The sequence below is a fragment of the Nipponia nippon genome, unplaced genomic scaffold (assembly GCF_047370975.1).
Source record: "Nipponia nippon isolate SJK-2023a ecotype South Korea unplaced genomic scaffold, ASM4737097v1 scaffold_4, whole genome shotgun sequence".
Classification (NCBI taxonomy): Eukaryota; Metazoa; Chordata; class Aves; order Pelecaniformes; family Threskiornithidae; genus Nipponia; species Nipponia nippon.
In genome coordinates, this window is record NW_028262358.1 from 61848331 (window position 1) to 61874610 (window position 26280).

Consider the following 26280-nt stretch of genomic DNA (forward strand, 5'->3'; position numbering starts at 1 on the left):
TTCAGAGGTTTTATTGGAAGAAGGTTGTTTTAGAAATCAGTTTTAGTTACGGGCAAATGTTTTTTTCAAATGTTTATGTTGGTTCTGTTCATCCCTGTTGCTTAAAAGTGCTTAAAATTCATTTTTCTTCTACATCTGAGTACTTCAAAAATTCTGTTTCTTATGCCAGTCTTGAAAGGCACAACAAGGCCCTGTAGCTGGGAATCTGGGAGTGCACAAGTAGCTCTCTACTAGTTGTTTCACCGATAATTTGAGAAGGTCCATTCATCACAAGTCACCTGCCTGCATTACTTTTTGCAGGACAGGACACATCCTTTTACCTCCTGCTATGGTGAACATTTATCAGTTTGAGTTATTTGAATTAATCGCAGGGTTATTCCAATTATTCACAGTGGATTCTGCTTTAAAGGACATACTTCCAGCCTGATCATTTGAGTAAGTTACTTGTTGCATTATGTTTGCTGTGACTTTCCCCAAATGAATTTCATCTTCTATAACAATTTTTAAAATATTTCTTTCCTTCCTCACTATATGAGGAAACTCCACCCTAAGCAGTCCTCAAGTGGAATGGGTAATATAATACACGCTATCAACTGCAAGAGATAATAGCAAAATATTTTCTTTTGCTTTGGAGTTACAAGAATATTTGGGTTTACTTATCAAAATAATGGTTAATATCTTTTCAGCCGGTGCTTGGTTTCCGAGTCGATGCTGCTCCTTTAAAGATACACTGGGTCTGACCTGACCTCTCTTTATCTCCCCCCCTCTTATCGCCAGTGGGAGCCTGGTAGGTTCTGGGTCTGGCTTTCCTTAGTGCTTGAGCTGGCTGCAGACTAAATGGTGTTGGGCTGTGACAATCTTCAAGTTGAAAATTTTATTTTTACTCCAGCTGTTTTCTTTGGATAGTTTTTCAGGGTGGGTTTTTTTTTTGTTTGTTTGTGTGTTTTATGCACAGTTTGAAAGGGAAATGTGTCAGAATGATTAAAGATTTAGAAAAAAAAAAATCTCTTTCGATAGTTGGCACCCATCCAGGGTATCAAAAGCGTACATCTCCCCAAATCACGTTGGTTCTAAAAGGAAGAAGGATTTGATTAGGCGTCGCAACAGCCCTGCTAGCTGGCAGTCGAATCGGGATGCGCTTTGCTGCACAGCAACACGTGAAGCAAGACAGAAACAGCCTAAATCCTCATCTTTTTTCCGTGAGTTGGGCAGGTCTGAGCTGCATTTTCTTCCATGCTCATTTTAATGGTACAATCTTTAGTATCCAAAAATGGTGCAAGTATATACAGATTTTTCCTAAATTTATTTCCCTTCATCCTGTTGCATTTTCAGGTTAGGGCAGCTAAGAGAAATGGCGCTAGTGATACGTTTTCAGCAAGGGAAAAATGACAGTGGCGTATTTCTTCTTGTTGTTATGCGAGAGCTGATAGAGATTTCAGTGACTTGAGAGTCAGGGAGAGAATGAATAACACAGTTTGGAGAGTCAAAATTCCTGACTTCATGTGGTTAAAGCATTTCTATTTAGAAGACCATGACCAGTCCTTATTAAACATGGATGTACATGCACAATTCTCCGTGTCTGTCGTGGTCTCCTCTATGGAGCCAGTCTATTTAGCATCCAGTCCGTAGGAACAGTGCCTCCGTGAGAGGTGGCGATGGCAGCTGGCATTATCTCCTCTGCTTCTCCCTTCCTGGGGCAGATGTGGCGGGATATGTTCTGGCGGCAGCGCTTCACACTTGTAGCCGTCCCTTCACATGCAGCTTGACGTGTAATGCTTTATACAATCAGTATACTTGGTAATTTGAGCGTTGGAAGATATTTCCATGTTATTTCCATAGAGTTCACCCTGGTACAATGGGGAAGCCTGGTTCCCTGCTGTCACAGGGAGCAAAATGAGATGTAGGGAGTCGGAGAACCGATTCCCTGATGGAGCTCGGAGTCAGGACCAGGTGTGACGTCCTGCAAGTGTCACAGCTGCAAGAGAGGGTCCAGGCACCTGTCCAGTTGCTGCAAACGCCCAGGCCAGAGAAGGACATCGTTTGGACCTCCTGCCTTCCTAGCCAGCACGTCCGCCACCTTTGAGGCACTCAGTGGGATGCCAGGCTTCCTTAGTTTTGCCACTTGTAAAGCGGCTCATGGGTCTTTGGGACATTCATAGAGTCCTGACACACTAAAAAAGGGGTGGAGATAGATGCTGGACTGCTTTATGTCTGTCCGGGGCCTGGTAATTCTGCTCCCTTCCCAAATATGTGGATTTTAATTTCATTTATTTATTATATTTTTTTTGGAAGCATTCCCTCTTTCCCAGTGGGCATCAGGAAGGTGGGGATCCCATTCAGGCTCCTCTGCTCTCCCCCTGGCAAGGGTGGGAGAGGGAGCTGGTGAGCGGGACGGAGGGCATCCCCCGAGGAAGGGACGCTGGCCCAAACCCTCCCAGGGCGCTACGTGCCGCCGGTGTTACGGCCCAGAGCAACTTCTGACTTTCCAGCACTTTAATACCCCGTTGCCTCTAAGCTGTGTCCAATTTCTCAGACAATATTATTGTTCCGTAGTTGGCTTCCTCTTCCTTGTTTTACTGACAGTTTTTCCCGCTGCCTGTGTGCAGAATCGACTGTTGGTTTTGTCTCTTTTTCGCATTTTTCTACTTGTGCTTGTGATTCCCCTAGAATCCGTCGTGCTGTTTCTCAGTCCCCAGTGGCGCGTTCGCAGCTGCTCTCAGTCCCCGGTGACTGTCACTGATGCGCTGCTTACTTCCCCTTCCAGGTAATTAATGAGTAGATTTAACAAGATTGAACCTTAAAATCCCTCTGGCATCCAAGTAATCTTCCTCTAGCTACAATAGATTTTTGTTTATTTTGCCTCCATGAAGTGTTTATTCCTGGAGCCCTCTGAAGAGTTATGGTAGGAAATAGCGCGTGTGTGCCTGGAGCACCAGAAAATGGAATTAAGGGGAACGGGCCCTTTGCTTCCCAGAGCGTAAGGAAATCTTGGCATTAGTCTGTACCCGTTCTAGCAGGATTTAAAAGAGAAAAGGCAGGCTAAGCTATATAAATTCTGTTTCTGGATTTTGAGTTACTCCACTGTAACGTCTCCACTTTTCTGCCGCAGCAGCCTGCTCTTAGCCCACTCTGAAATGAAGTAACTTTTCTTACATGACGACAGATACCTGAAATGTGATACTTTAAGATCTAAGTACGGCTAACGGTACTCAGCATCTCATTAGGGCTGCTTCATCTGGGGTCTAAACTACCGTTTTCAAGGTGTCTGGACCAGGGTTTTTTCTGGAGCTCCGCCCAAAGATAAGATGCATTTGCATGTGTTCTTTATTTTAATTTGGCTTTGCAGGGAGGATTTTAGGACTCATGCATTTGCAGACAGTTGCAATTCTCGGTTGTCACCCTGACCCCTACCTTGCTCCAGGGTTCTTGTATTTGCTGTGCAAGGGCAGGCGCTGTGAAAGTCAATGCAACAGAGCTGCCTTTAGACCCAAATATCACCAATAAGCACAGTGCTGGTGGCAGCTCTTTGTGACCCGTATAAAATAAAATGCTTACAAGGTTGTGTACTTCTCTTCCTGAAGGTCTGCTCTGCAGAAATAGAGTGTATGTAAGAAATCTTTTTAGCCTCAACATTTGTGGTGTTGAGCTGGGGAAGCAGTCTTAAGGTGCACAGAAAGGAATATATGGTATTAAAAAAAATAAGCATTTTCTCCAGCTTGAGTGTTGAGACACACTTGTAAGATTTTTGTTTATTAATTAAGCTTATATGTATAGATGAAATAGAAAACTGTACAAACAAAGCACTTTCTGAAAAGAGACCAGACATATATTCCAGAACCACAAAAAGAAAAAAAAAAATTCACAAAGAGCAGAGTTAGTAATTCATAACGAACAGTTGATTAAAGCAATGTCTTTCTCTAACGCTGACCCGTTGATGCCCATAAGCTGAATCCACGGCGGTGAAAATTGCTGACAGATGAGCCAACACCATTGCCCTCGGGCCGGGGGCTGCTGGGGCCGCCCCGGAGGGGACCGGCGGTCGCCTTTGTAAGAGGCGTTGTGCTTCGGGGGGGCGAGGGGAGGTGGGGAGCGGGGCGAGGGGAGGCGTGGGCGCTGCGGCGGGAGCCCGGCGGGTGGGAGAGCGGGCCCGGGCCCCGCTCCGCCGTGGGATGGGCTGGCCCCGGGGGCAGCTGGGCTGGCCCGGGGAGCAGGCGGGCTGGCCCGGGGAGCAGGCGGGCTGGCCCCGGGAGCGGCTGCGCCGGGGCGGGCAGCGCGGGGTGCGGCGGCCGGAGGCAGGGCCCCGCCTGGGGCGGCCGCGGGATGTTCTGCCTGAAAGGTGAGGGTGCCGCGCCGGCGGGGAGCCCGCGCCGTCGTGTCCTCTTCGTCTGCCGGAGGAGGGAGTTTAGAATTGAAATGTAATCCTAAAAAAAAAAAAAAAAAAAGCCTATTCCGTGTGTGGGTGAGCGCGCCTTGTGCGTTTGTTCCTTTTGTTCCGGCGGGCAGGGCGCGGGAGGTGGCTGCCCGGCGCGGCTCCGCGGGAAGGCGCAGGACAGCTGTCCGGACAGACAAAAGGCCGGGCGGCCGGGCGGGGGTGTGCCTGCGGGGCCTGGCGTGGCGGGAGCTTCGGTGGCGGTGGCTTACGGCCTGGGGCATCCTCACTGCTGGTGCTGCCCCGGGAGTCTGTCTGCCCGTACTGGGTTTTGCCCCCCTTGGGGTGAAGCGCGCCGGGAGCGGGGCGGAGGACGGGTCCTGCTGCCGTGCTGCGGGTGCAAGCGTGGAAACTCCCGCTGCTCCGCCGGGGGATGCTCGCTCTCGTTTGGAGGTGGCGCAGAGCTGTCAGGGCAGTAGGAGTTTTTACGTCCAAAGGGATTTTTATTTCCTCTTATTAATTGGACTTCCTAAGAAAGTGGTTCTGAAAACCACGGTTAGCAAAACCTTACTGTTTTTGCTTAACGTCCATATTTCTGTTTTAATTAAAAATCGATATTACTGCTTCTCTTCTTACTAAAGCGCAGTCATCGAAAGCTGACACCAGAGAGCTGTTGTAAGGAAAGATTTAGGAGTTGTAAGAAAGATACTTTGCCTGGGAAAGAACAGAAATCAAGTTAAATACTTGAGTGCTTATCAATGCTTGCTCAGAATATTTTGCTCTTCTCTCTACATTGCTTCAAAACGTTGACTGCTTTTACTCTGCTAATGAATTTATTTGTGCAAAGTCCCCACTGAGGGTCTTGGTACAGTTGCCAACCATAAATTAAAAAAGGCAGGAAAAAAGTTTCTTTCCTGCAAATGTCATAGTGAATCAGTGTTTCTAGAGAAAACCTTAAAGAATTGTACAACAGAATTTGCTATGTAGCAATTTATCTTAAGTGAAATTGTTGCAGTGTACAAAGTCGAAAACCTGCCCTATTTACATTTTTTAACTGCACAAGAGGTTTTCAATTCACGACAGGTGAACAGATCACTGGAATTTAGAAACAATGAAAGATTAAACTTTTTGTTAAAGCATTAACTTAGACATACAGGATAGAAGTTGCTATTTAAGCAAAGAGTATAACAGGTAAAAGGTTTTTAAGTGAGGTGGGTAACCAGGCAGCTAAGACGACTGAGGCTTCTGTAGTCTAGAGCACCTGATTGAAAATGAAGCAAGGAGTAAAGTTTTCAGAGATGTCATATGTGCAGCAAATGTACAGAAGCAGTTTTTTGTCTTGTATAATAAAATTAAATCACCCGGGGTGTTATCGTTGATCTTTTTTTTTTTGACCTTAACATGCAAAGGAGTGAAACCATTACACGCCCGTCCTTTTACTGACTTGGTGGTAGCCTGCATAGGGAGGAGGATTTGTTTGCCTTTGAAACCGCGCAGCACATTTGCCTTTCAGGTGCTGGCTTGTGCAGGCTCAGGAAGAAGCGGTGTAGTTGTTTAGGCGCTGCCCTGGCCACCAGCTCCCGCGGTGTTTTCTCGGTCTGATCCGGCGAGCACTCTTCATCAGGTGAATCAGTCCCAGGTTTGCATAGGGACTGAGTCAGTGTGTTCGGTGGGTGTGGATGTGCTGGGTGTGCGTCGGATCGGTGATGAAATCCCTGCTTTCAGACTTGGTCCCCATGAGCTCTAGGGGCCTGCTGCCTCTAATTTTTTCTTTTTTGAGGTTGGTGTTTCTGTTTGCCGTACGATAGTCCGTACCGTCAGCATGGAGCCTCTTGTCGCCGTGCCCTTCCCAGCTGCCCGTTAAGACGCTTGGGGAAAAGAGGTGGTCAGAGCTGGGCACCTCTGCCCGTGCACGGTGGGCGACCCAGCGTCTCGTGCTCGCAGGCTGGCCCAAGCTCTCCAGCGCCAGGTGGCCCTCACACCGCTCAATTCTTCAGCACAGCCCTTGAGGTGACGCCCGTCGTGTGAAACACGAGTTGTGTCGGTGATTGATCGAAATTGGGCATCTGCAGCAGAGGCAGTGCTGTGTGCTTGATGTTACATGCTTGTTATTGATCTTCTGGACTGAAGAGGTACCAATGGAAGATTTAAGTAAATTTTCTTGTAAAAGCATTAATTCCTAGAAGGGTCGTGAGCCAGTTCATTGGCATGTGCTGAAAAATGAGCTCATGTTTCTGTAATATTTGCCTAGAGTTTCTCTTTCCTTCATAGCTTTTGTAGAAAGAGAATAGTGCCAAGAAACGCTGTAAACCAAGCTTGTGTGCTTACTGCTTGCCTGCACTTGGGAACTATTTTCCATCCTTGCTTGTCTTACAGCTGTGGATTTGAGAGGGAAGTCTTTTATACTAATAATAGTAAGAAGTTATGATAGAAGCTATCCATGAAAAATCCCAGGCATGTGCTGCTTGCTCCCTGGAGAAGGGTTCCATGCTAGAAATGCAGATTTTTTTTTTTATTTATTTTTTGTAAAAGATCACAGGGCTGCTCACCAGTTGTCTTGTGTGTTCTGTGCGTGTAAGGACATTCCTTGGATTCCTTTCTTGGCAATGTTCTCATAAAATATCCAATGTTTGAAATCAGAAACAGATTTTCTCTGATGTCTTTAAACAAATGCATTTTCCAAGTTGAACTAGGCAAGCAAAAATTTGTACAAGTTGCCTTTTTTTTTTTTCCTTTCTGTTTAAAGCTTTACTTTTTTGTGTGTCTAACAGCAGGCCAAAATGAGGGAGGGGACATGCAGTAACCTAAATGGAGGAATTTGTCAAAGTGAAGATTCCCAGCAGAATTTAGTCAGTTTAGTTTAAGCCTAAGATTAATTGTGTGGCATTTGTTCCTCTGACTTCGTTTCAGTTTTTTTTTATTTCTGTCTCAGTTGTGTGTAATCACAATGGGACTCGTGAGTCAGACCCATTCTTCTTGTAGTTGTTTTTTATATGATATGCATTATTTTAATAGGGTAAGTAACTTTGAGGACATTTCTTATCTGCAAGTCTTCAAAAGATAAAAGCAGTTTGAACAAACGCAGAATTAGTACAAACAAATGAGAATTAAGTATCAAGCATATGACTTCGAGTTAAAAAAAATCTACTTCTGAAAAAAGAGCTCGGCTATTTTTCTTCATTTCTCCTGTATCTTACAGAGTTAATCTTTCTGCTGTGCTTTTTCCAGTCTCTTCTTTTTGCTGCCGATTTTCCTATCCCCACTCAAGTGACTGGCTGCCTGGTTCATCTCGGGCGCAGCTGGGGCCTGCCGCTTGCTCGCTCCGTCGGCCGAATGGGCATGTACGCAGCTACACCTGTGTGAATCCCTGACGTGCCAGGAGGGCCACGGGGAGCTCTGTCAAACACGGTGTATTCGCGTGCTGTGGAAAAAAATCCGTTTTTACTTAATTACTAAAGAGATTTTAGTGTTTAAGACTGCTTAAAGTTTGAAGGTTTTGTTGGTTAAATGACAACTTCATTATCTCACACTGAAGGAAGGAGGGGTACAGAGGTGGGGAAAGAGATGCCCGCGGCTGACAGCATCTGGCACAGGACCGGCCTCTCTGTCAGGCGGCAGTGAATGGGAATTGCTTCGAACCGTGCCTGGAAGTACGGAATGAAACTGAACATAACGAAAGGAATATTATAGGTCTGGATAATAACATTCTCACTGAAGTCAGCCAGGTGCTCAGAAATATTGAAGATCCCCGTGTACTTCTACACGTGTCATTCAACTGTTCCACCTACGGCTACGGTCCTGTTGTTTAATGTTGTACTTGAGCACCAAGTAAAACACTGTTTCTGCTTGGATGAATTTACAATCGAAATATATTGGAAGGGGGGGCAGCATACGTAAAAGCAAAGTGAATTTCTGAAGGCAGCTGAGTGCCTGGGTGGCTGAGCTGTGGCCGTGCCCGCACTGCCTACCGCACTTGTTTCTTGGCTCTGTTTGCTGCAGAGGGGGCAAGTGGAAACCTCAGAGAGTATTTCTGCCATGCCGACCCACCGGGGGAGAGTGGCGTACCCCAGCTCTTGTTTCTGCAATTCAGAGATTGCTGGTAAATACATTTGTCCACCACATTGTGTGAGCATGTTGTTCCCCTCTTTCGACCGTTTCTGAGGAGACCACCAAATGGCACGGGCACAGAACCTGCAGAATGAATGCCTATTGTTCGCTGTGGTTTTGCTTTCCTTTTTTTGGTCATAGAACAGGGTGTGGGCACCTATTTTTTCCGTTAAATTTTTACGAAGGCCGATTGGCAGTGGGTGAAGCAGGGTGAACGTAATCAGGCATTAGATAAAAATCTCTTCCGGCAGGTACGCCAGCCTTTCCCAGGGCACGCGGGGCTTTCGCCCTAAAGTGGTGTGGTGACAAGGCAAGTCGTACACATTCCGCTGTGAAATCAGTTAGTATTGAACCTCTCTTTCAGTAAATCTTTAGCTGATGACTGGAAATGTGGAGGTCAGGATAGACCTCTGTATGTGCCTAGCTTTCGGTACTTGAATTCAGCTTGTGCTTTTCAAACACAGTGCAGTGTAAATGCACACAGACAAAAACACTTGATGGTTGTAGTCCATTAGTTTACTCAGGTGGCGTTCAGTCTTTAAGAGTATGCAAATTGACTTGTCTACTGTCACAACTGTATAATTAACACACAGCTTTTCCTTAGACACTATTTTTACTGTCATGTGAGCATTTAATGCACTCTCTGCCTTTCTGCTCCACATCTGGTTCTTTACTGCAGGCTGCAACAGGAGCCGTTTGCACATTTCGCACAGCACTGCAATCCTGAAGAGGGCCTGTTGGTAAATGAATCATAGGTAGAAAGATCATCTGCTGGTTTCCTTGACCTGCTAATGTTTGCTTTTAAACAATATCTGTTAACCCCCTCCATCATTTGGAGGGCTTGCGAGTACAATGCAGATGGCGATCGCTATGCAAAGCAAGTAGCAGAAGGCAGTGAATTTCTGTCAAATTGCAGCAAGAAGCCAACGCTTAATTTTAAACAGTAAAAACGTGCAGGCTAGAGAATATTAAAACAGATGTAAAAAGTAGCATGCACAGCTGATTGGATTCGTAAGCATTGAAAGAATTTCATGTTGAAGTGGTCTTTGAAACAGCATGCTCACACTTGGAACCTATAAATATCTTCATACATTTTTCAGTGGTTTAAGCATAGTAATGATTTCACATTGTTTAAGTATTGCATTACCAGAGTTGTACTGTCTATGTTTGTCGCTCTGCTACATTGGCTGCTCCCCCCAGCATTTGTGCAGAAGACTGCTGTTAGGTCTGGGGAAATGCCATAAACCTTTGTCAAATGGGAGACCCGTTCCCTGTGAAAGCACATTGCCTGGTATTAAGAGATAGAAATTTTATTAATTCTTTATTCAGAGCCCTGTCACAGCTGTGATCTTGCCTGTGGTTAATGGCTGGTAAAACAGTCTATAATTACCCCAGGCATCTTTTTCTAATACTATCCCAGCGTTGTCTGACTTCCAGTCCTCTAGAGCATCCCACTTTTTTCTAGCTCTATTTAAAAACATTCAGAAAATGTTTTTGGCATTTGAAGCTCTTGTGTAACTTATCTGGACCTTCAGACTTTAAAATATTTTAAACTTAATTGCTGGTCGTATGAGGGATTACAAAGGCACGGCTTATTTAGTCTAGCTGGTAGCTTGGGAGGTAAATACCACAAGGAGGGAGGAAACCTGTTGAAGTCCAAGGAGAGTATTGGCAGAAGATGAATGGTTATGAGTGCGTTCTGAATTAATTGAAGTCAGACATTAAAAGGTCCAAAACCATCCGAGGAGGGAAGTTGTGGAACAGACTTCCAAACAGGATAATGCGGACAAAGAAGTGTTTTTAAGATGGTTCTTGATAAGTTTTGGGAGAGTTTAAGTCAGAATTTCTGGAGCTGGTAAGGGAAGTTTTTGACAGGGGGCTGCCGGGCTACATGGAGACTTGGGGACAGGATTGCATTTGTACTGTGTGTATGTTGTAGTCATCCCATGTTTAAGTGCATCTGTTGGTCCTCCTGTGAAGGCCAGGAAGAATTATCCCTTTAAATACGTAATTGCAGCTTCTGAAGTTTCTCTTTATTCTGTTCCGCTTCACTGGAGGCTGGCTGCAGGGAAAGGCAGGCCGAGGAGCAGGGTGTGCTGCAGGTCCTCCGGCATCAGGCTGGCTCGCAGGTGTGCCCGGCGCGCCCCATCCTTCCCTTGAGGCTGAGCAACAGGGACTGCTCAGGCAGAAATACCCCCGCGAGCTCAGGCAGAAATCCCCCCGCGAGCCCGGCCTGCTCGGGACCGCTGGGCTTTGCCTGTCCTCTTCTGGCGCAGGGGGTGCTGCACTCGCCTTGGAAGTTTTCTCTTACAGATCAGCTCTCACAGGGGCTTTGGACCTCGCTGATGCCCTTCAGTTTTCTCTTGCTCTTTTCCTGGGACGCACCGTAGTTACGTACGTAGTGAGATACTGCCGTGTCTCACGGTAGGCTGCTTGTTATAAGGTCTTTTCTTGGCCCGTGAATCCTCCTCATCCAGAGACCTGTTGGAAAGCTGCTCTTTGCAGCGCAGCATCCTGGCCCCTTTCCGTTTCTGATTTTTTGATCCATCCCCATTTTAATTTAAACCCATCAATAGCTGCTGAAGCAAAGATAAAACAGGAATTTTAGCCACATCCCATAGTGAAGACAAGGACTAATACTTGTGGTGCTGAAGCAAAAGTATCTTCAGCAACGGCGGATCCTGCCTTTTAGGAGGGGGATGTGCTTTCTGTCTGCACCTCACTCACAATGTCTTGGACTATTTTGTGTGTCTTTTAGCCTTAAAAGAATCACTGCATCTTTAACATGCTTACGTGGGATAAAGAAGCGTGACGCTTAAGTAATGAGGAAAACCCAGGTTTTTTCTCCCTTGATTATTGAGGTCAACCAGTTGGATGCTTTTGCCTGAAGGCTTAATTTGCAGGGAGGTTTGTGTTAAATAAATAGGAGAAAAGCTTTCCACCGTCTGAATGCACAAATGCACCCTTCTTTAGTCGGTCAGGTTTGCTTTTTGTTGTCTCGGTTTCATACCTCAGATGAATTCAAGATCACAACGAGGTTTTTGTAGTTACTGGCAACCAGGAACCATCCTTTGTGCAGCACCCTGTGGATAGGTGCCCTTCCCCATGCAAACCGTGCTGGAAAACAGCAGATAGTGGGAACACTGAGTCCATCTTGAGGAAGAAGGATGCAAGGTTTGGTGTTAAACTTCTCTCCTTACAGGCAGAGTGCTGGAGTAAAGGTGGCTGTCAAATTAGGAGAAGGAATATGTGCTTAGTACCTTAATTAGAATTTAAAAAATGAAATACGTTCTTTCTCCTGCCTGTTATATGGCTGTGCTTTGAGGAGCAAGGTCACTTTTGTTCACCTTCCCTTTTCGGAAAAGTGAGTTAAAAAAGGTGTCAGTTTGTTTCTTTGTTACCTTCTGAAGGTTTCGGAAGAACCCTTGCCGTGGCACGGCGGTACGCCTCGCTCAGCTCTCTTCCCCTCTGCAGCTGTGGCGAGACTTGAGATGGCAACAGCACTCCTTGGCAGGATTGAGGCCAAGAATATATTTAGGAATAGAAGAAATGAAACGCTGTTTTTCCTGCCTAAGGGATATTTGGAAGACAGTTTTTGATTCTTTTCCAAGCCTTATTTTTCTGGATGTTCAGCGCATCCGTGTGTATCGTTATGAGTCAGTGCATGCTCTGGAGCAGCGTGGCTGGCGAGGGCAGTGCCCCTGCCTCGTGGAGTCCAGCGCATTGCTGTGGTGAGAGGTGTCCCACCTTGTTGGGCCAAACAGCTGGTAGCTGCACCCTGAAGGTCTTTAAGGGTTTCTTGTGGTTGTCTCCCGTGCAGAGGTTGCTCTGATTACTTATTGCTTCTCTTTTTAAAGGATTTGTTTTCAAATCAGTTAAAAATAATTTTACTTTTCTGCTAAAATTTTGAAACCAGTTCTTGAATTGTCATCCTGATTTGTGTGGCTTTACTGTCGTTTTTCTTTAAAAAAAAAAAAAAAAAAAGTGTAGTGCAAAATACATGTAAAGGCTGAGTGACTCTTTTCAAGAAGAAAAAAGTTTATAATGATCTGTTCAGCTTCAAATTTATCTTGATCCAGTAGCCTGAGGACGATGTATTCTTGTCAAAATACGGAATTCTGAAATTAACAGAAGTATAGATTTGAAGAATTACATAAATTTTCCATGTCCTAGTTGATAGGACAAGGCTTTGATATGAGCCTTGCCATAGCCAAGGCATTTTGCATTGCTCACTCAGGGTTGTTGCAGAGGAGATCCTTCTCTGACACAATGTTGGTATGTAGGGAGGGTAATCAGAAGGGAGACCTATTTTCAAGAATATTGCTTGGAAATTCAGGATTCATTTCATTTCTTATTTTGATCTATTAATTTGTGTGCTTACTGTGGCATGTATACAGATGGCAGCTCTTTCCAGTTGATTTTGTGAAGTTTGCCCATTTGACTTGTATTTTTTACAGAGCAGTAACTCCAGATACCAAGAAAGAAGGGCACTGGTAGGCTGCGTAGCAGCTATAGCACCTGCATTCAATCATTTTGTTGGAAAATCGGATATTGTAAGAACAGTTGACTTCAATAACTTTGTATTCTGCATGAAAAAGCAGTCCAGAAAGTTTGTTGTTAGAGATACAAAAGTGACAAGTCAATATGAATTTTCTGTAAAAATGAAGGCTATATAATTGGTATTAAAAAGTTTACACATCATATGGATATATTATTGATTCAGGACTCAAGAAGAAAATTCTTCCTAGGGTGTGACTTTGTTTTGGATTGAAATAGTGCTACTTTGTACAGCTCCTCATTAGCTTAATCTTTTCCATGGCAATGGGTGCATATTTTTGTCATTACTCTTTCTAATGGAATTTGATGCATTCCTCTGCTGTGATCTGTAAATCCAAGAGTTTACTTACTCTTTTTAAAAAGCCTTTATGTGACCTGTTGGAAAGTAGGTGGGCTGTATTTAGCCATAATTCCTAAGAAGCTAGTGCTAACTGGGTTATCTTGCATAAATATGATTTTCAAGTAAGTGTGACACTTCAGATTAACAATTTAGTACTGAACCGTTCCAGGTTAATCTGATGATATTTGAGATAAAGTATTGTTTTAGTTCTTTTAACGTACTTCTCTTTGCTGAGATACAACCTTTCCTTAGGCCGCTGACAGAAGTGTGTGACAAGGTTACTTTTTTCATTGGTTGTGCATTTAGAAATAATAAAACTCCCTTATCTTAAGCACACAGCAGTGATTAGGAGAAGCTATGTCTACACTGGCACGTAGCCTGACAGAAGAGAGAGGAATCTGTAGCGTGAAGTAGTTGTGTGAGGTCCCTGCGCCTGCGATGGAAACCGGTGGCATGGGATGCGGAGGTGGCCAGGGTCGTGCCAAAAGCAGCATCCCCGAGTTGAGCTGACGTGCGGCTGAAATGTGTGCCGATAGGCAGGTAGACCCTTTCAGGCTGCAAATTGAAAAACACGACCATTGAATTTCTTATTTTTATGACAATTAGGTTTGTCATTCTTGCTCCTTCATTGATGTTTTATTATTGTTGCATTATGTTGTAATGTTTTTGTGTCTAATGTATTAGCTGCTGCTCTGTGGTCTGAAAAAGAGTGAAAAAACGCCTCTGCCTGGCAGCAGCTGACTGATGCTCTTCGATGTTGGGTGTTGCGCCCTGCAGAGTGGAAAGTCGTGACCTTGCCGCGGTGGGTATTACCTCCTGGTTTCTGCCTAAAATGGGTGAGCAACAGATCAGCTCATCTTCTGACATCTCAAGACTTTTTTTTTTTTTTTTTTACTATACCCTGAGGCAGCGCTCTGTTAGTAAAACTGAGTTCCACTTTTTTTCTTTCCTACACGGAGCTTAAAAGCAGTTCTTTATAGGGCACTCATCGAAGCACTCTGGCCCTGTAAAAACAAACCGTTTGTAGAAGTACCCACTAAAAATAATGAAATCTCTCGATACGGATTTGAATTCTTTCAATCATTTTTGTCGTTTTACTCTTGAAAACCCTCCTGGCTCTCCGTTACGCACCTGGCCGAAGCAGGCCTTCCCGGGAACGTGCATGTCCAGGAGGTGGCACTGCGTTTTTGACAGCGGTGGTGGTGTACGTGAAGAGAAGGCAGCCTCAGCAGAGCATCCCCTCCAGAAGGAGGAGGGCTAGGATGCTGTAGCCTTCTGACTGAAGGCTGTTTTTCGACGGTGGCTTTTGTCAAGTAGTGTGAGTTGCTTTGGGTTTTGTATTGAAAATCCCACTGCGTGTGGACTCTTCCAGTGAGCCGCTTGGGTGGCAGGGAGGTCACTGCTGCTCTGTATCAGGAACGTGCTTCCCTCTTCAGGCTTTTAAATCCATTAAAGGAATTGTGAGAGAAAATAGGAGTGGGGAGACGACTTCTTTCTCTCCCTGTTACCATGGTAATGAGTTTAATGAGCAGACCTGAAACGGGTAATCCTACCCAACTCTGTCTGAATTGCCATTTAGTATTAGTTGTAAAATAAGCTGGTAGAGATGTGACTCCTTTGCTCGCGGGGTGCGTGGGTGTACCAGCGTTACCGGCGCTGCCATCCGTTGTGGCTCCAGACTGGAAGCTGCCTTCTCCCCCGGCTTTTGGCAGCACCATCTTTTGCTCCGTGTTCTCGGAAGGATCAGCAGATGCGTGGGACCCAACCCCTGGAGTAAGGCAGCAAGAATAGCTTCTCTTTCAACTACCGGCAGTAATAGCAAATTGCTTCTGTCTCGCTAGCGGCTCTGTCTTCTGTCTCAAATGTCCGTCACCCCCTTCCTGAAGGTGGTCTGGTTCACAGAATGCACCAACCAAAATACTTTATCTTTCTTTTTGTATGGCAACAGAGCTAAAACGGAAAGGCACAGAAAGACTTTTCTGAGTTACCTGCTGCTTATGCAGCTGGCTTTATTTGCTTTCTTGTTTAAATATTGCAAAGCAGTGATCAAGAGTTAATATCAAACATATGACATTGCTTGTTGCTCTTAAGAAGGCTTCCTAATTGAAAGTAAAGATGAATAATTAGAACACAGAAGTGTATTTTTAAGTTTCCAGGGACTGCCAATAATGTAATGCAAAGCGTGTTTTTCTCCTCTGGTGTCTTACATATGTGCTGTGTATCAAAATACTTACTGGGTTAAAAATAATTGCAGAGGGCTATTACATAACAGCAAAGGAAAAATCAAATTAAGATATAAAAGAGAGGGTAATGGGTAGGTTCAGAGTTGATGTGGCGGGTAGATACAGGGAGGCTGTTCCAGGTAGTAAGAAAAGATTCTCCCCCACTGTCAGCAGAAGAGATTTGTATATGAAGAGACAGAAAAAGGCTGTTGATGGAAACAAAGATACCAAAAGTATGTGCAGCAATCTCTGCGTGGTTTTAATGGGAAGGGTGTTAATTCTGAGCTTACAGTGAGCACAAAACCAGAGGAGCTGTTTTGCTAGTAGGGCTGTAGGTGCTGGAGCATGGCAGAAAGCAAGAAACTTACATCAGGAGGGTTTGTAAAGATTTTTTTTGCTTTCCACCAAGGCATCGATTCCTCACAATCCTTTTAGTTTGTTTATATTTTTATTTTTGTTGTTGGTGTTGGTGTTTTCTGTTGTGTTTTATGGATGCCTGCTGTATCGAATGGTTTGCAGATTTAGTGTCCCTGCAGAGGGCTGAGGTTTGCCTAAGGATGGCGCTTTGAATCTAGGCCTGGCTATTTGGGTACCAGGAATTAAATTAGCCAAATGCCCCAGCATTCAGGGGTTTGCATCCAGTTTGTTAGGCACACAATTGCCAGCAACACTTGCTGTAGCTTTTTACAAAGCGTATTTGATTGCGAGGACTGCTTTTAGATGTCATGCCAGTCGAGCTCTTTAAGCCGCGCATGCCTTACTACGTATGTCCTTTAAAAAAAAAGTTAAAAGCTTGTGATAGATGCTATGTGATCGCAAGCATATGATAAAAATACATCCATGAAAATAGTTGGGGATAGAGCTAACACTGGAGAATGTGAAGATGGTCACATGGCGAGAGCTTTTTGGAGCATCGTGAAGCTTTGTGTGCATCCTGGCAGCGGTGCCTGCCTCCCCGCCCGGGTCCCTTCCATCTCCCCTGTGCCCTGATGTCTGTCAGAACTGTACGAGCTCGTCAAATGTTGGGCTTGCTTTAAGCACTATAAAGCTGATACCTCCTGCTCGCTTCCTCTTTGAGAGATTCATATTCAGTTTAAAAGCAAATTACAATACCTCAAGGTTGGTTGTTTTCTTTTTTTTCCCTCCTTCGTTTTGAAATTCTTTGGCTTTTGTCTGCTGTATGTGTGTTTAAGGAACATGAGTTAAGACTTCAGAGACATTAAATTAACGCACAAGAAAGAGGGAAGGTACACACACGGGCCAGGAGAGCAGGGCATCCCATGTCGGATTTGGCTGTTGCCAGTTCCCAAGGATGCTGGAGTGCTCCGCCGCAACGGGCTCGTCCTCGTTCTTGCTGTGTCGCAAGCTGTCCATCTGTGAAGGGAGGATACTTTCTCTCTGAGAGTATTATTTTAAGGCTTAGTTAATGCTATATGGGTCCAATGAAATACGTTTTACGTATAAATATTTTTTTCTTGCTTGTCTTAAAAATAACTGTTTAGGTACAATTTAAAACCTCCAGCTGATCAGCCAAAAAGCCCAGAATACATCAACCCATCGCTGCTAAAAATAGAATCGCTGTCTAATTAGGGCAGAGTTTATCCCTGTGGATTTCTACAAGCTCTCTTTAATTTCCAATGTGGCTGTTGGGCTTGCACCAGAAATTACTTCAGTTGATGGTTTTGTTGTGCATGGTGTTCATAAAAGTGCCGTTATTTCACTACATTGTGCATGCTGCCATTTGCCTTCTCTCCAGAGGATCTACAGATTGTACATAAAGACTGATGATACCATTTCTTATGTAGCATATTTATAAAGATTATCTTAGTACCAGAGTAGGACTGATGTGACCATGCTTTGTGATTGCAAACCCCCTGAGCAAACCCCCATTAGGTATATCCTATATGCTTTTTAAACTCCTGCGTGTAGTAAGTCATCAGTATCATTGCTGTTCTCAGAGCTCAGGAGCATATATGCTTGTCTAATAAAAGGGCTAATGTTTTCTTTTTTTTTTTTAATTTTGTTTCTTGTAATCCCCAAGTTAGTCACAGTTTCGGGAATCTGTCAAACTCTTAACGATCTTTTTTCTTTAGACCAAATGTTGTTTCCAGTATAATGTAAGCAATTTTCTCCCTAATTATTCAAGCTCTCCTTAATAGAACCTGACTGTAAAGAGGTGGTTTAGCAAAAATGAAATATGCTGATAAAGATGAATACGCATGTTTAACAGTCTGCTCAGAACATTCATACTTGCATTACTAATAGTTCAATTTTTAAAAGGTGTGAAAAAGAATAATAAGGAAATAAAATGTTACTTTGGAGAAATCTTTATATAAATGATAGCCCAAGGCTGAGAAAAATGAACAGCCTCACTTTTGTGTATTTGAAAAAATAAAACAGCGCTATAGCTGCAGTAGAATAAGTGAAGTTTAATCAGAAGTTTTGTGGTAAAATTTTGGGTGAAATTTTGACTTTATCAAACTTATTATAGACACAGTATAAAATAACAGTTTCTTTTTATCGGATTTCTGGGGAGAGGCTAGAAGATGAAGAAGCAATGTACACAATGTCTTTCTCACATGAGATGGTACATCCTCTTTGTCTTCATGGTTTTGCATTTGCTAATAGCTGTGACCATAACCATCACCAAATCTTTTGTCAGACCAAGGTCTTCCAGGCTCCAGGGAAGAACAGATTTATTCTTCGAGTAAAAAATTTGTGGGGACGTTAATGCCTACCATATGGTAAATATACTTGTTAAACTGGATTTCAGGCTTGATCCCATTATTGTGCATCAGCCTTACTTCGTGAGCACGCATTGGAAACATGGCTAATTGAGTATGTCTGTAGTCTAGAGGAGCGCATGGTAAATGTCATGGGGACTCCAGGCCAACATGTTATCCTGTGTCATCTTGTTAAGTGTTTGGGAACATCTGAGTCTGCTGAAGACTGAATCTTGTCTGTGTACCCTGTCTTCTTGCTCCTGTGTTTGCACTGAGTGTTACCTAGTAATGCTGGTTTGATGTGTAGATCTACATTTAACTTTTACGTCAAGTGACATGATTGCATAGAGATACAAAGACAGCGTGCAAACATCAGCCGATATCCTCTTGAAATATAATTTGGTAACGTGATTTTGAGTCATTAAAATAAAAAGCATAACAGAAATCCAACTGTATTCTTGTCTCGTAAAAGATACCATTCCTGTCCACAGGAGAAATAAATACAAGCCCCAGTGCACTCTTTTTTCAGTAGCCTGTTGGTGCTCAGAAGTTTTGTGCGTTATGTCTATGAGAGTGACTCTTCCTGAGACCCTGATAATCGCAGGGAATTGAAAGGGTGAGAGAGCAGGCACAGCGGCTAGACAAGTGGGTTACAGAGATACTGTCCCATTAGGGAAGCGTTCACGGGGCCTCCTTATGAACTGGTTCGCTAGCAGCACTCTTGGAGCTTCATCCCACCCAGGAGGACTGTCTAGACATTCATTTATTCTGGCGGATGCAAGAGTATCAGCCTGGTTGATGAGTGAGTTGAATTCGGCTAGTGTTAATCACAGTTTGTCTTTCTCATAGTCTGATGAGTAAATGTACTTGGCTTTGTAAATTTGTGTTGGCCTCAAACGCCCAATTGCCAGTGTGCAGTTTCTGCTGGTGAGTTTCTGCTCTACGTACAGACAAACCAGCGGTGCCGACAGCTATCGCCCGTGCTGTTGGCACATTTTCCCCATTCCATCCGTGTATTTGCAGATACTTGAAATTGTTGTCAAAAAATGTAAAATTGCGGGCAGGGCTTGTTTCATCCCTATTTATTAAAGTTACCTGGCATGTTTCATTATAAGACCTGTTTTCATCTATTTGCAAGTTTGCTGAGATGTGACCATGTGAGGTGTGCATAAAATACTATATAATCAAAATTATTTCCTCATATTGCTGTGCAAAGTTACAGCATGTTAAACAATTCTATTTTCTGATTTTTTTTTTTTTTTTGGTTAAACAGTAATTTTTTTTCCTGTCCAAAAGTTTATAGTAGATATCAACCGAACAGCAGATAAAGCCTTTTCTAAAATGCATAAATACTTACCTGACGCTGTCGTGCTCCTTTATATAGAGCAGCCACTTCCAAGAATGGTATGGGCTGCAACCAAAGCATTCATAAAGAAGAATTAAGGAAGCAGACTAAGAATTGGTCTTTGTTGTACTTTACTTAGGGTTTCGATGTCTTCCTATTTTTAAAAACAAATATCATCCCATGCAATCTTTCAAACAATATAAAATAAAAAGCAAACTTTAAAAAGTTGCTGAAGACAGCAGTTTATGCAGGGTGCATGTCTCTTTATGTGCTGTTTTTCTTGCTGCCCCAATCTGACTGTGCTGTTGCAGCCGATTCAAAGGCCCAGGAAGGTCACGCTTCCTGGATCCCAGCGAAAAACCGTATAGGGAATGCGAGATTAGGATTGACACGGTTACCAGCGTGGAAACTTGCTAAGTAGTGCAGTATTTGGGAGAGGTGCCATGGACTAATGGCTTGTGGATGAGGCTAAAGAACTGGGAATACCTCAACTCTAATCCTGGCTTTTCCACTCTGTGGGCAGGTTACTAAATCCCTTCCAGACTATGTCTTCATCTTTAAATAGGAATAATACCTACCCTCTAGAGGCATTGTGAGGATTTATATATTTATACAGTACTGAGTGCAAAGTGATAACTGCTTGTGCTTTGTATTCAGCATCAATCCACTTGTCGTCTAACCTGGAAGATACCTTGGTGACAATCATTATGATTCTGACTTTGAAAGGGAGTTTCCTTACTAAAATCCAAGTACTGAAATCGCGAGACTTTGCTCTTTTTGCATTAGTCTGTATAGTTTTCCCGCTTTTGCATTCTAGAAGGTGGTAAATGTTCTTGTTGTTGGCAGATTCCTGCCAAGTTACGGTTCTCTAGCCGTCAGTGTCAGAGCGATTACAGTAAGTTAGCTTTAAATAAGCTTCTCGGATATGGCCATCTGCATATGGCCATAGTACCTGTTGTTCAGAGGGCGGTGAATAATCGGGGATAAGGCTTAAGAGAAGCGGCAGGCTGGAGTGGAAGCAGGAAGGGAGAAGTCTGAAATCTGTGGCAGGTGACGGGGTTTCCCGGCTCGCTGCAGCCCGTATTTTCCTGCTTGTCGTGGCTGTGAGCCGGGGGCTGGCGGTAGGGCAGGGGCAGGGCATCCAGCAGCTGGAGTGAGCTGCTTAACCAGGTGGTTGATTTGTTTGTTTTCCTTTTTTTTTAAGGGCTGATAGAATCCTATTCAAAACAGTTCCCAGCGTAACTGAATAGCTTAGCTTGCCTAAGCGCAGAGGAGGAGAAAAATAATTTCCTTCGCAGCCTTTTGAATGCGTCCCTTCAAGGGTTATGAGCAGGCCACTCCCTTCTGCTCCATACTAACCATTGGGGACAGCAGGGACATCCTTGAGAGCAGCATCTCACAATGATTGCCTATGTGCGCTGCCTGCCCGCCGACCCGATGGTCGGGTGCCTCGGCGGGAGCAAGTGGCAGCCCAGCTGCGACGATGAAGAGGAGGAACTTATCCCGCTGTATTCCAGCAAAATGGGAAACACTCATGCCAAGCTGCCTGGGCGCCTCAAGAAAAAGTTACTGAGCAAAGATGACAACTCCTTCTGGCCAAGTAAGAAAGATCGGTTCCTTTTCCTTAGTTTTTTTGGTCATTTAGCATTGTGTTGTCATTGCTGAGGAAATAAATAAGTAAAACAGATTTTTAAGAGAGGAAAATATTTCTCTTACTCTTTTGGAGGATGAAGGCATTGGGAACAATTTTCTTCAGGAGAGCGTACATAAATACTGTACCCGGTGGGACCGCGAAGTTGATACGGGATGACACTGTCTTTGTGCATATGATATGTCTGTGTTTGAGAGGTCTTGAGCACTCGCTTTCCGTTCGATAATGCTCCTTTTCAGCAAAATGATTGTTTTAGCTGAGTGGAGCTGTTGACATGGCACTCTAATTGAAAGCCATAGAAACAATCAGTGGATGGAAAGGCCAGGAAAAATAAGAAAAAGATTTAACAGACTCAAAGATGCTTAATACAGTTGATGAGTACTTATTTTAAAAAAACCCTGCTTTTGAAGAACCTTAGGTCTAAGGTTATTTTTCCTCTGAACGTGAGAAGAAAGAATTCCTGAATTGTGATGAGTCTCCTTTTTTTAACCTGTATAGTTTCAAGTTTCACTGGCAAATACAGATGGGAAATAAGGAGAGAATAGGACAGGCAACGGTAATGTTCAGCTGTTTTGTTTTTAGCCTTATTGCTTGCCTTCCCTTTTTTTCTGACCACCTAAGCAAAGGCACCCAGCTGTTTGTGGAATGGTTGCTCAGAAAAGTGTATTTAAGGGTGATGGGGGAGAAATTTCACAAGACAAAGAAAGCTTTTCCTGCAAAAGCCAGCTGGCTGGCTATCTTGCACCAGGCCTTAAAAAAAAAAAAAAAAAAGTACATGAATATATTTGCAACTGTATTGATTTTTCTTTTTTGCTCATTAGTCTCATGCTGATCATCTGACAATGGCTAGTTATTACCAGCAATTGAAAAAATCACCAGCTAGCCACACGATGGTAACACTGATTAGCGAAACTAGGCATGTGTCTGTTTTCTCTATTACAGCATTCTCCATCTAGTGCTAAGCAAACTTTGTTTGATGTCCTCTCCTGTAGGAGGAGTGTGATTTACCACAGGGGTGTTTCAGGCTTTTTTTGAAAGGAAGCCATTTCTTAAAATGCAGGGAAAGAAAAACCCAGCTTGTCTGTTTAGTTTTTGTATTTTAGAGCACAGGGTCAATTCTGGTTCATTTAGCGTGGAAAGTGAAAATGCTTCCTTTATGTAAAAGTACCCAGCCTCTGTGCTGTAGGGCCTGGGGAAAACTGAAGGGGCTGTGGCTGCCCAGAGGTGCCGGGGAGCAGCTCCAGGGATGCTCTCAGGGAGGAGGCCATGGCCCCTGTGCGCCCCAGCCGGCCTGGGGGGCAGCGGTTTTGTTGCTCTTGCTGGGTGACGGGTTAGTTCCTTCCTACAAAGTCGTGGTGTTGGCTTTTCAGAGCTTTTGGTTCTTGTCGTGGCCTGGGAGGTGTCGCTCTGGCAGCCGAGCTCAGGGCATCGGGAGCAGCCGCTGTGTTTGAACCTGCTTCTCCGGAGTGTGGAAATGGGATTGAGGAACATAGGTAGGGCACTCGGGAATCCCTGGTCCCTCCCTCCAGCCTGCCTCCCTGTTCTCTTTGTGCTATCTGCAGGGAAAGGTGTCCAGCCTCCCCCTTCTCAAATGCACTTGACTTGGAATTCAAAAACTTTTCAGAAGATGAGTAGAGACAGAGGAATGGGGAACACAGCAGCACTTTGAAGAATATTTACGTTACTACAGTATTAGAAAGAAACAGTAAATATGTGCTGATTATCTTAAATCTTCTTTGCATTTAAAAAGTTTGTAAACTGAAACACAGGGATTTTTTTGTTAGTTATTTTTATGTTTAAATAGCTGAGTCACTTCAAGGCACTGTCCAGTTTCTTCTTGGATGAGAACTTAATGACCTCTGAACTGAAATTCTATAAATAGGTGCGCAAAGAAGAACCTGGGAAACTTTCACATATCTGAACGGTGTGATGCGGTTCCTATGTATGCAGTGGCAGCGTCTGCCCTCCCTCTCCAGGTGCATTCATTTTTTATTGTTGCTTCAACATATTCCTAATGAAGAGAGAATTCTATTTAATTCTATTGCATATTTTAAAAATTGTATGCATGTGTGTAATTTGTTGATTTGTAATATAGCGCATATCTAAGCAATGGAATTGATTGACTTGTGACCTACTAAAGCTTTTAAATGCAATTTCTGATCCCTAGCTATACACTTTTACATGTTTCAGACTGAGTTTATTGTTGGTTCCTTTAAGCCGAGTTTCACTGATGTCTGGTATGACCCCATGCATTTCATTTGTTCTTTTCGAATTACAGACCATAGAAGTTTCAATATTTAATGTTGAATCCTTGAAACGGTGAATGGAAAAGTAAGTTAACCCGCTTTCTGCCCTGAGTTTTCCCAGGAAGACCACTTGTGCTTCTGCGGTGGTGTCCCACCGCAGTACACGCGTGTACACGTGGGACACCAGCAGCTCGGCCCCGCTGGCTCCCTTTCCTTCTTACTCATTCCCAGTCCACAGAAACAAAAGAATGGCAACATAATTAAGCCATCAGTTAAAAGTGTTATTTGCGGGACAGGTACTATTTGTCTTTGAGACAGGGAGGCTGCGTTGCTTTTAAACTCTGTTAATGTTTATTTTAAGGAACAAAAGTGTTTCAGAGTGGAAGTGCTTTCTGGGACCAGGTCAAGTGATAACTGCAGAGCACAGCAGGGGATTATTGGCTGAGCTTTATCTCTGTTGATAAAGGCCTCCCTTTGGGGTCCTTATCGAGCGTCATGAGAACTGCGCTTCCAGAGGTTTCACAGTGCTGATGTACTCCGTAGAAAATGCCCCCGGTAGCGTTAGCGTTGTTTGGAAACATAATACAGTCAAATTATTGAACTTTCTCGCAGGCTGGGGGAGCATCCTCGCGGAGGGGATCTCGATGGTCTGCAGCAGTAGTCCCCGGCGCTTCTGCTCACCTGACAGCATCTCTGCTGCAAAATACTCAATATTCAAAACATTTGTGGTGTGATGTAGCAGCTGTGACAATCAAGCGACCACGTTAGGGTTTGCGGTCTTTGAAGCTGTAGCAATTGTTCTGATAAAACAGTTAAATTAGTGATACCGTGAAGTGGAGGCTCTGCATTACCAGCTCAGCCTCATTTCAGCATCTGTGATGCCGTTCTTCACTGCCAGATTGATTGTAAATAGACAACGTGGGATTGAAATCATCCAGAGTGCAGCAATACACCCTTTATCAGCCTGCCTGCCTGCAAGAAAAACAGTATTACAGTGGTGGAGGGACTGTCACCATCACGCGTTCATTCATGATTACAGACAAACTCCAGTGGTGCTGAGTGTTTGGTTGTTGGTTTTCCTGCAGCAAAGTTAAGGTCCTCCGCTGACCAGGTTTGGCAGAAGGGCGAAGGGCTTGGTTTGGTTCAAACACCTGCAGAATTGGAGCCTGTTGGCAGTGACTGCTGCCTTGGGAGGCCGTCACCTCCTCCGGGTTAGAGCATCGCCTGCCTCTTGTGGTTCTCGTTGTCGCTTCATATTTTATCAAATTCACAAAGTTTAGAGATGTGGTGTGCTATTGCTAACCTAGCTAAACTGTGGCATCTGTTGGCTTTTTGTGACGATAAAGTTTTGGTAAGGATTTTGGAGGTTTTTTGTTTCTTTTACAGATGTGGGCAGGAGCCAATGGCAGTATCAGATTACTTTTAATGTTTGTTAAACAGTAGCTTCAGTTATTGGGATTTTTTCTCAGTGTTTTGTTGCCTGCTAGCTCATGAAAGAATGCTTTCTTCTTTTTCATTCATTACTCTTTCTAAGGACAACAGCTCTGTCTTATCTGTAAAGCCAAGACTGTTCTGTGAGATGCATGTTTTGTGAAAAACATAAAATTTGAAAGAATAATAACTAAATCTATTTATAAATTAATAGGATGTTCTGAACCAAGTTGGGTATTTTATTATTCACTATTTACCATGGCTTTTTTTTCCAGGTTTCTCTTCCAATAGCGATGAGATTTAAATTTCCCAATTGAAGGATGTTATATAAAAAAAAAAAGAATCCTTGCAACTTGGGAGGATTCATCCTTTGCCTTCTATTTAGCAGTGTGAAACAAAGACTGAATCGCTTTCCATCTTTGCAAGTCCCGGGCTGTGCGGAGCACTGAGCAAGCCTTTGTGGCCTTTCGTGCCCGAAGTGACAGAAGGGCTCAGTCTATGGCGGTGAATGGCCGGGACGGCTACTTACAGAGCCTGGTGCAAGTGACTGGCCATTCTCGTTCCCAGCTTTATCTTCTGCATCCAGCTCGTACCATAGCAGCTGACATATCAGATTGCATCAGATAAAACCGGGAACTGGTTTGTTTTGAAAAGAAAAAGTAACTTCAATGCAATTTTTATTGTGTGCCTAAAAAGGGGGGATTTTTAGCCCCTTTTCTCTTGGTGTTCTTAATGAAGGCTTGTCTTAGGGCTGAGTTGTCTTGGAGGTTTTGTTCGTTTGGCCAAAACAAGCCACTGAAATCTTGCAAAGCAAAGGAACTTGTCCATTTATGCAAAATTACTTCAGGTCTTGGGTAAATAACAACTCTCCTGGTGTGCGTTTCTGTATGCGTCTTGCATTTTTGGCTCATTTTGCTGCCTGTTCCTTGCGTGTGCCATAGAGAACAAGCCTCCCCGCCTGTCCTTTTCTGGCCAGGCCATGGAGGTCCAGCTCTTGGTCTCCTGTGCTGTTGCCATGCGGCTCATAAGCTCTTCTGAGAGTCAGATGTGAGAGCATTGCGGATGAAGGGAGGGAAAAGAAGAACTTGGAATATGCTGGGTAAAAAGAGATTAATGTTGGGATGTTGTAAAACACTTAAGTGAATCAGTAACATGAGTGTGAAGGCCTTGGTGTGTTGCCTTGCTGAAGGAAAACGCTTTGCTCGCCTGGCTGCTCACTGCTCGGTGTGGACCTGCGCCCGCCTTTGCACGGAGGTGCTGGTGGTGGATGTGTCGTGCGTTCCCCTCTG

At 44.0% G+C, this 26280-nt stretch overlaps 1 protein-coding gene across 8 annotated transcripts in view; it reads left to right on the plus strand.

The window, feature by feature from the left end:
• NHSL1 (NHS like 1) overlaps nucleotides 1-26280 on the plus strand; it is a 184107-nt gene that overhangs the window by 87699 nt on the left and 70128 nt on the right. Inside the window, exon 1 of one of the 8 annotated variants that reach the window (XM_087776220.1) lies at nucleotides 4289-4336. The exons of 6 other annotated variants lie outside the window; for them this stretch is intronic. In XM_087776220.1, coding sequence (XP_087632346.1) covers nucleotides 4321-4336 — 16 coding nt within the window. In that variant the 5' untranslated portion in view covers nucleotides 4289-4320. Of the gene's footprint in view, nucleotides 1-4288; nucleotides 4337-21058; nucleotides 21264-26280 lie in introns of those variants that run through there. One more of the 8 variants, XM_087776217.1, reaches the window with a different exon arrangement.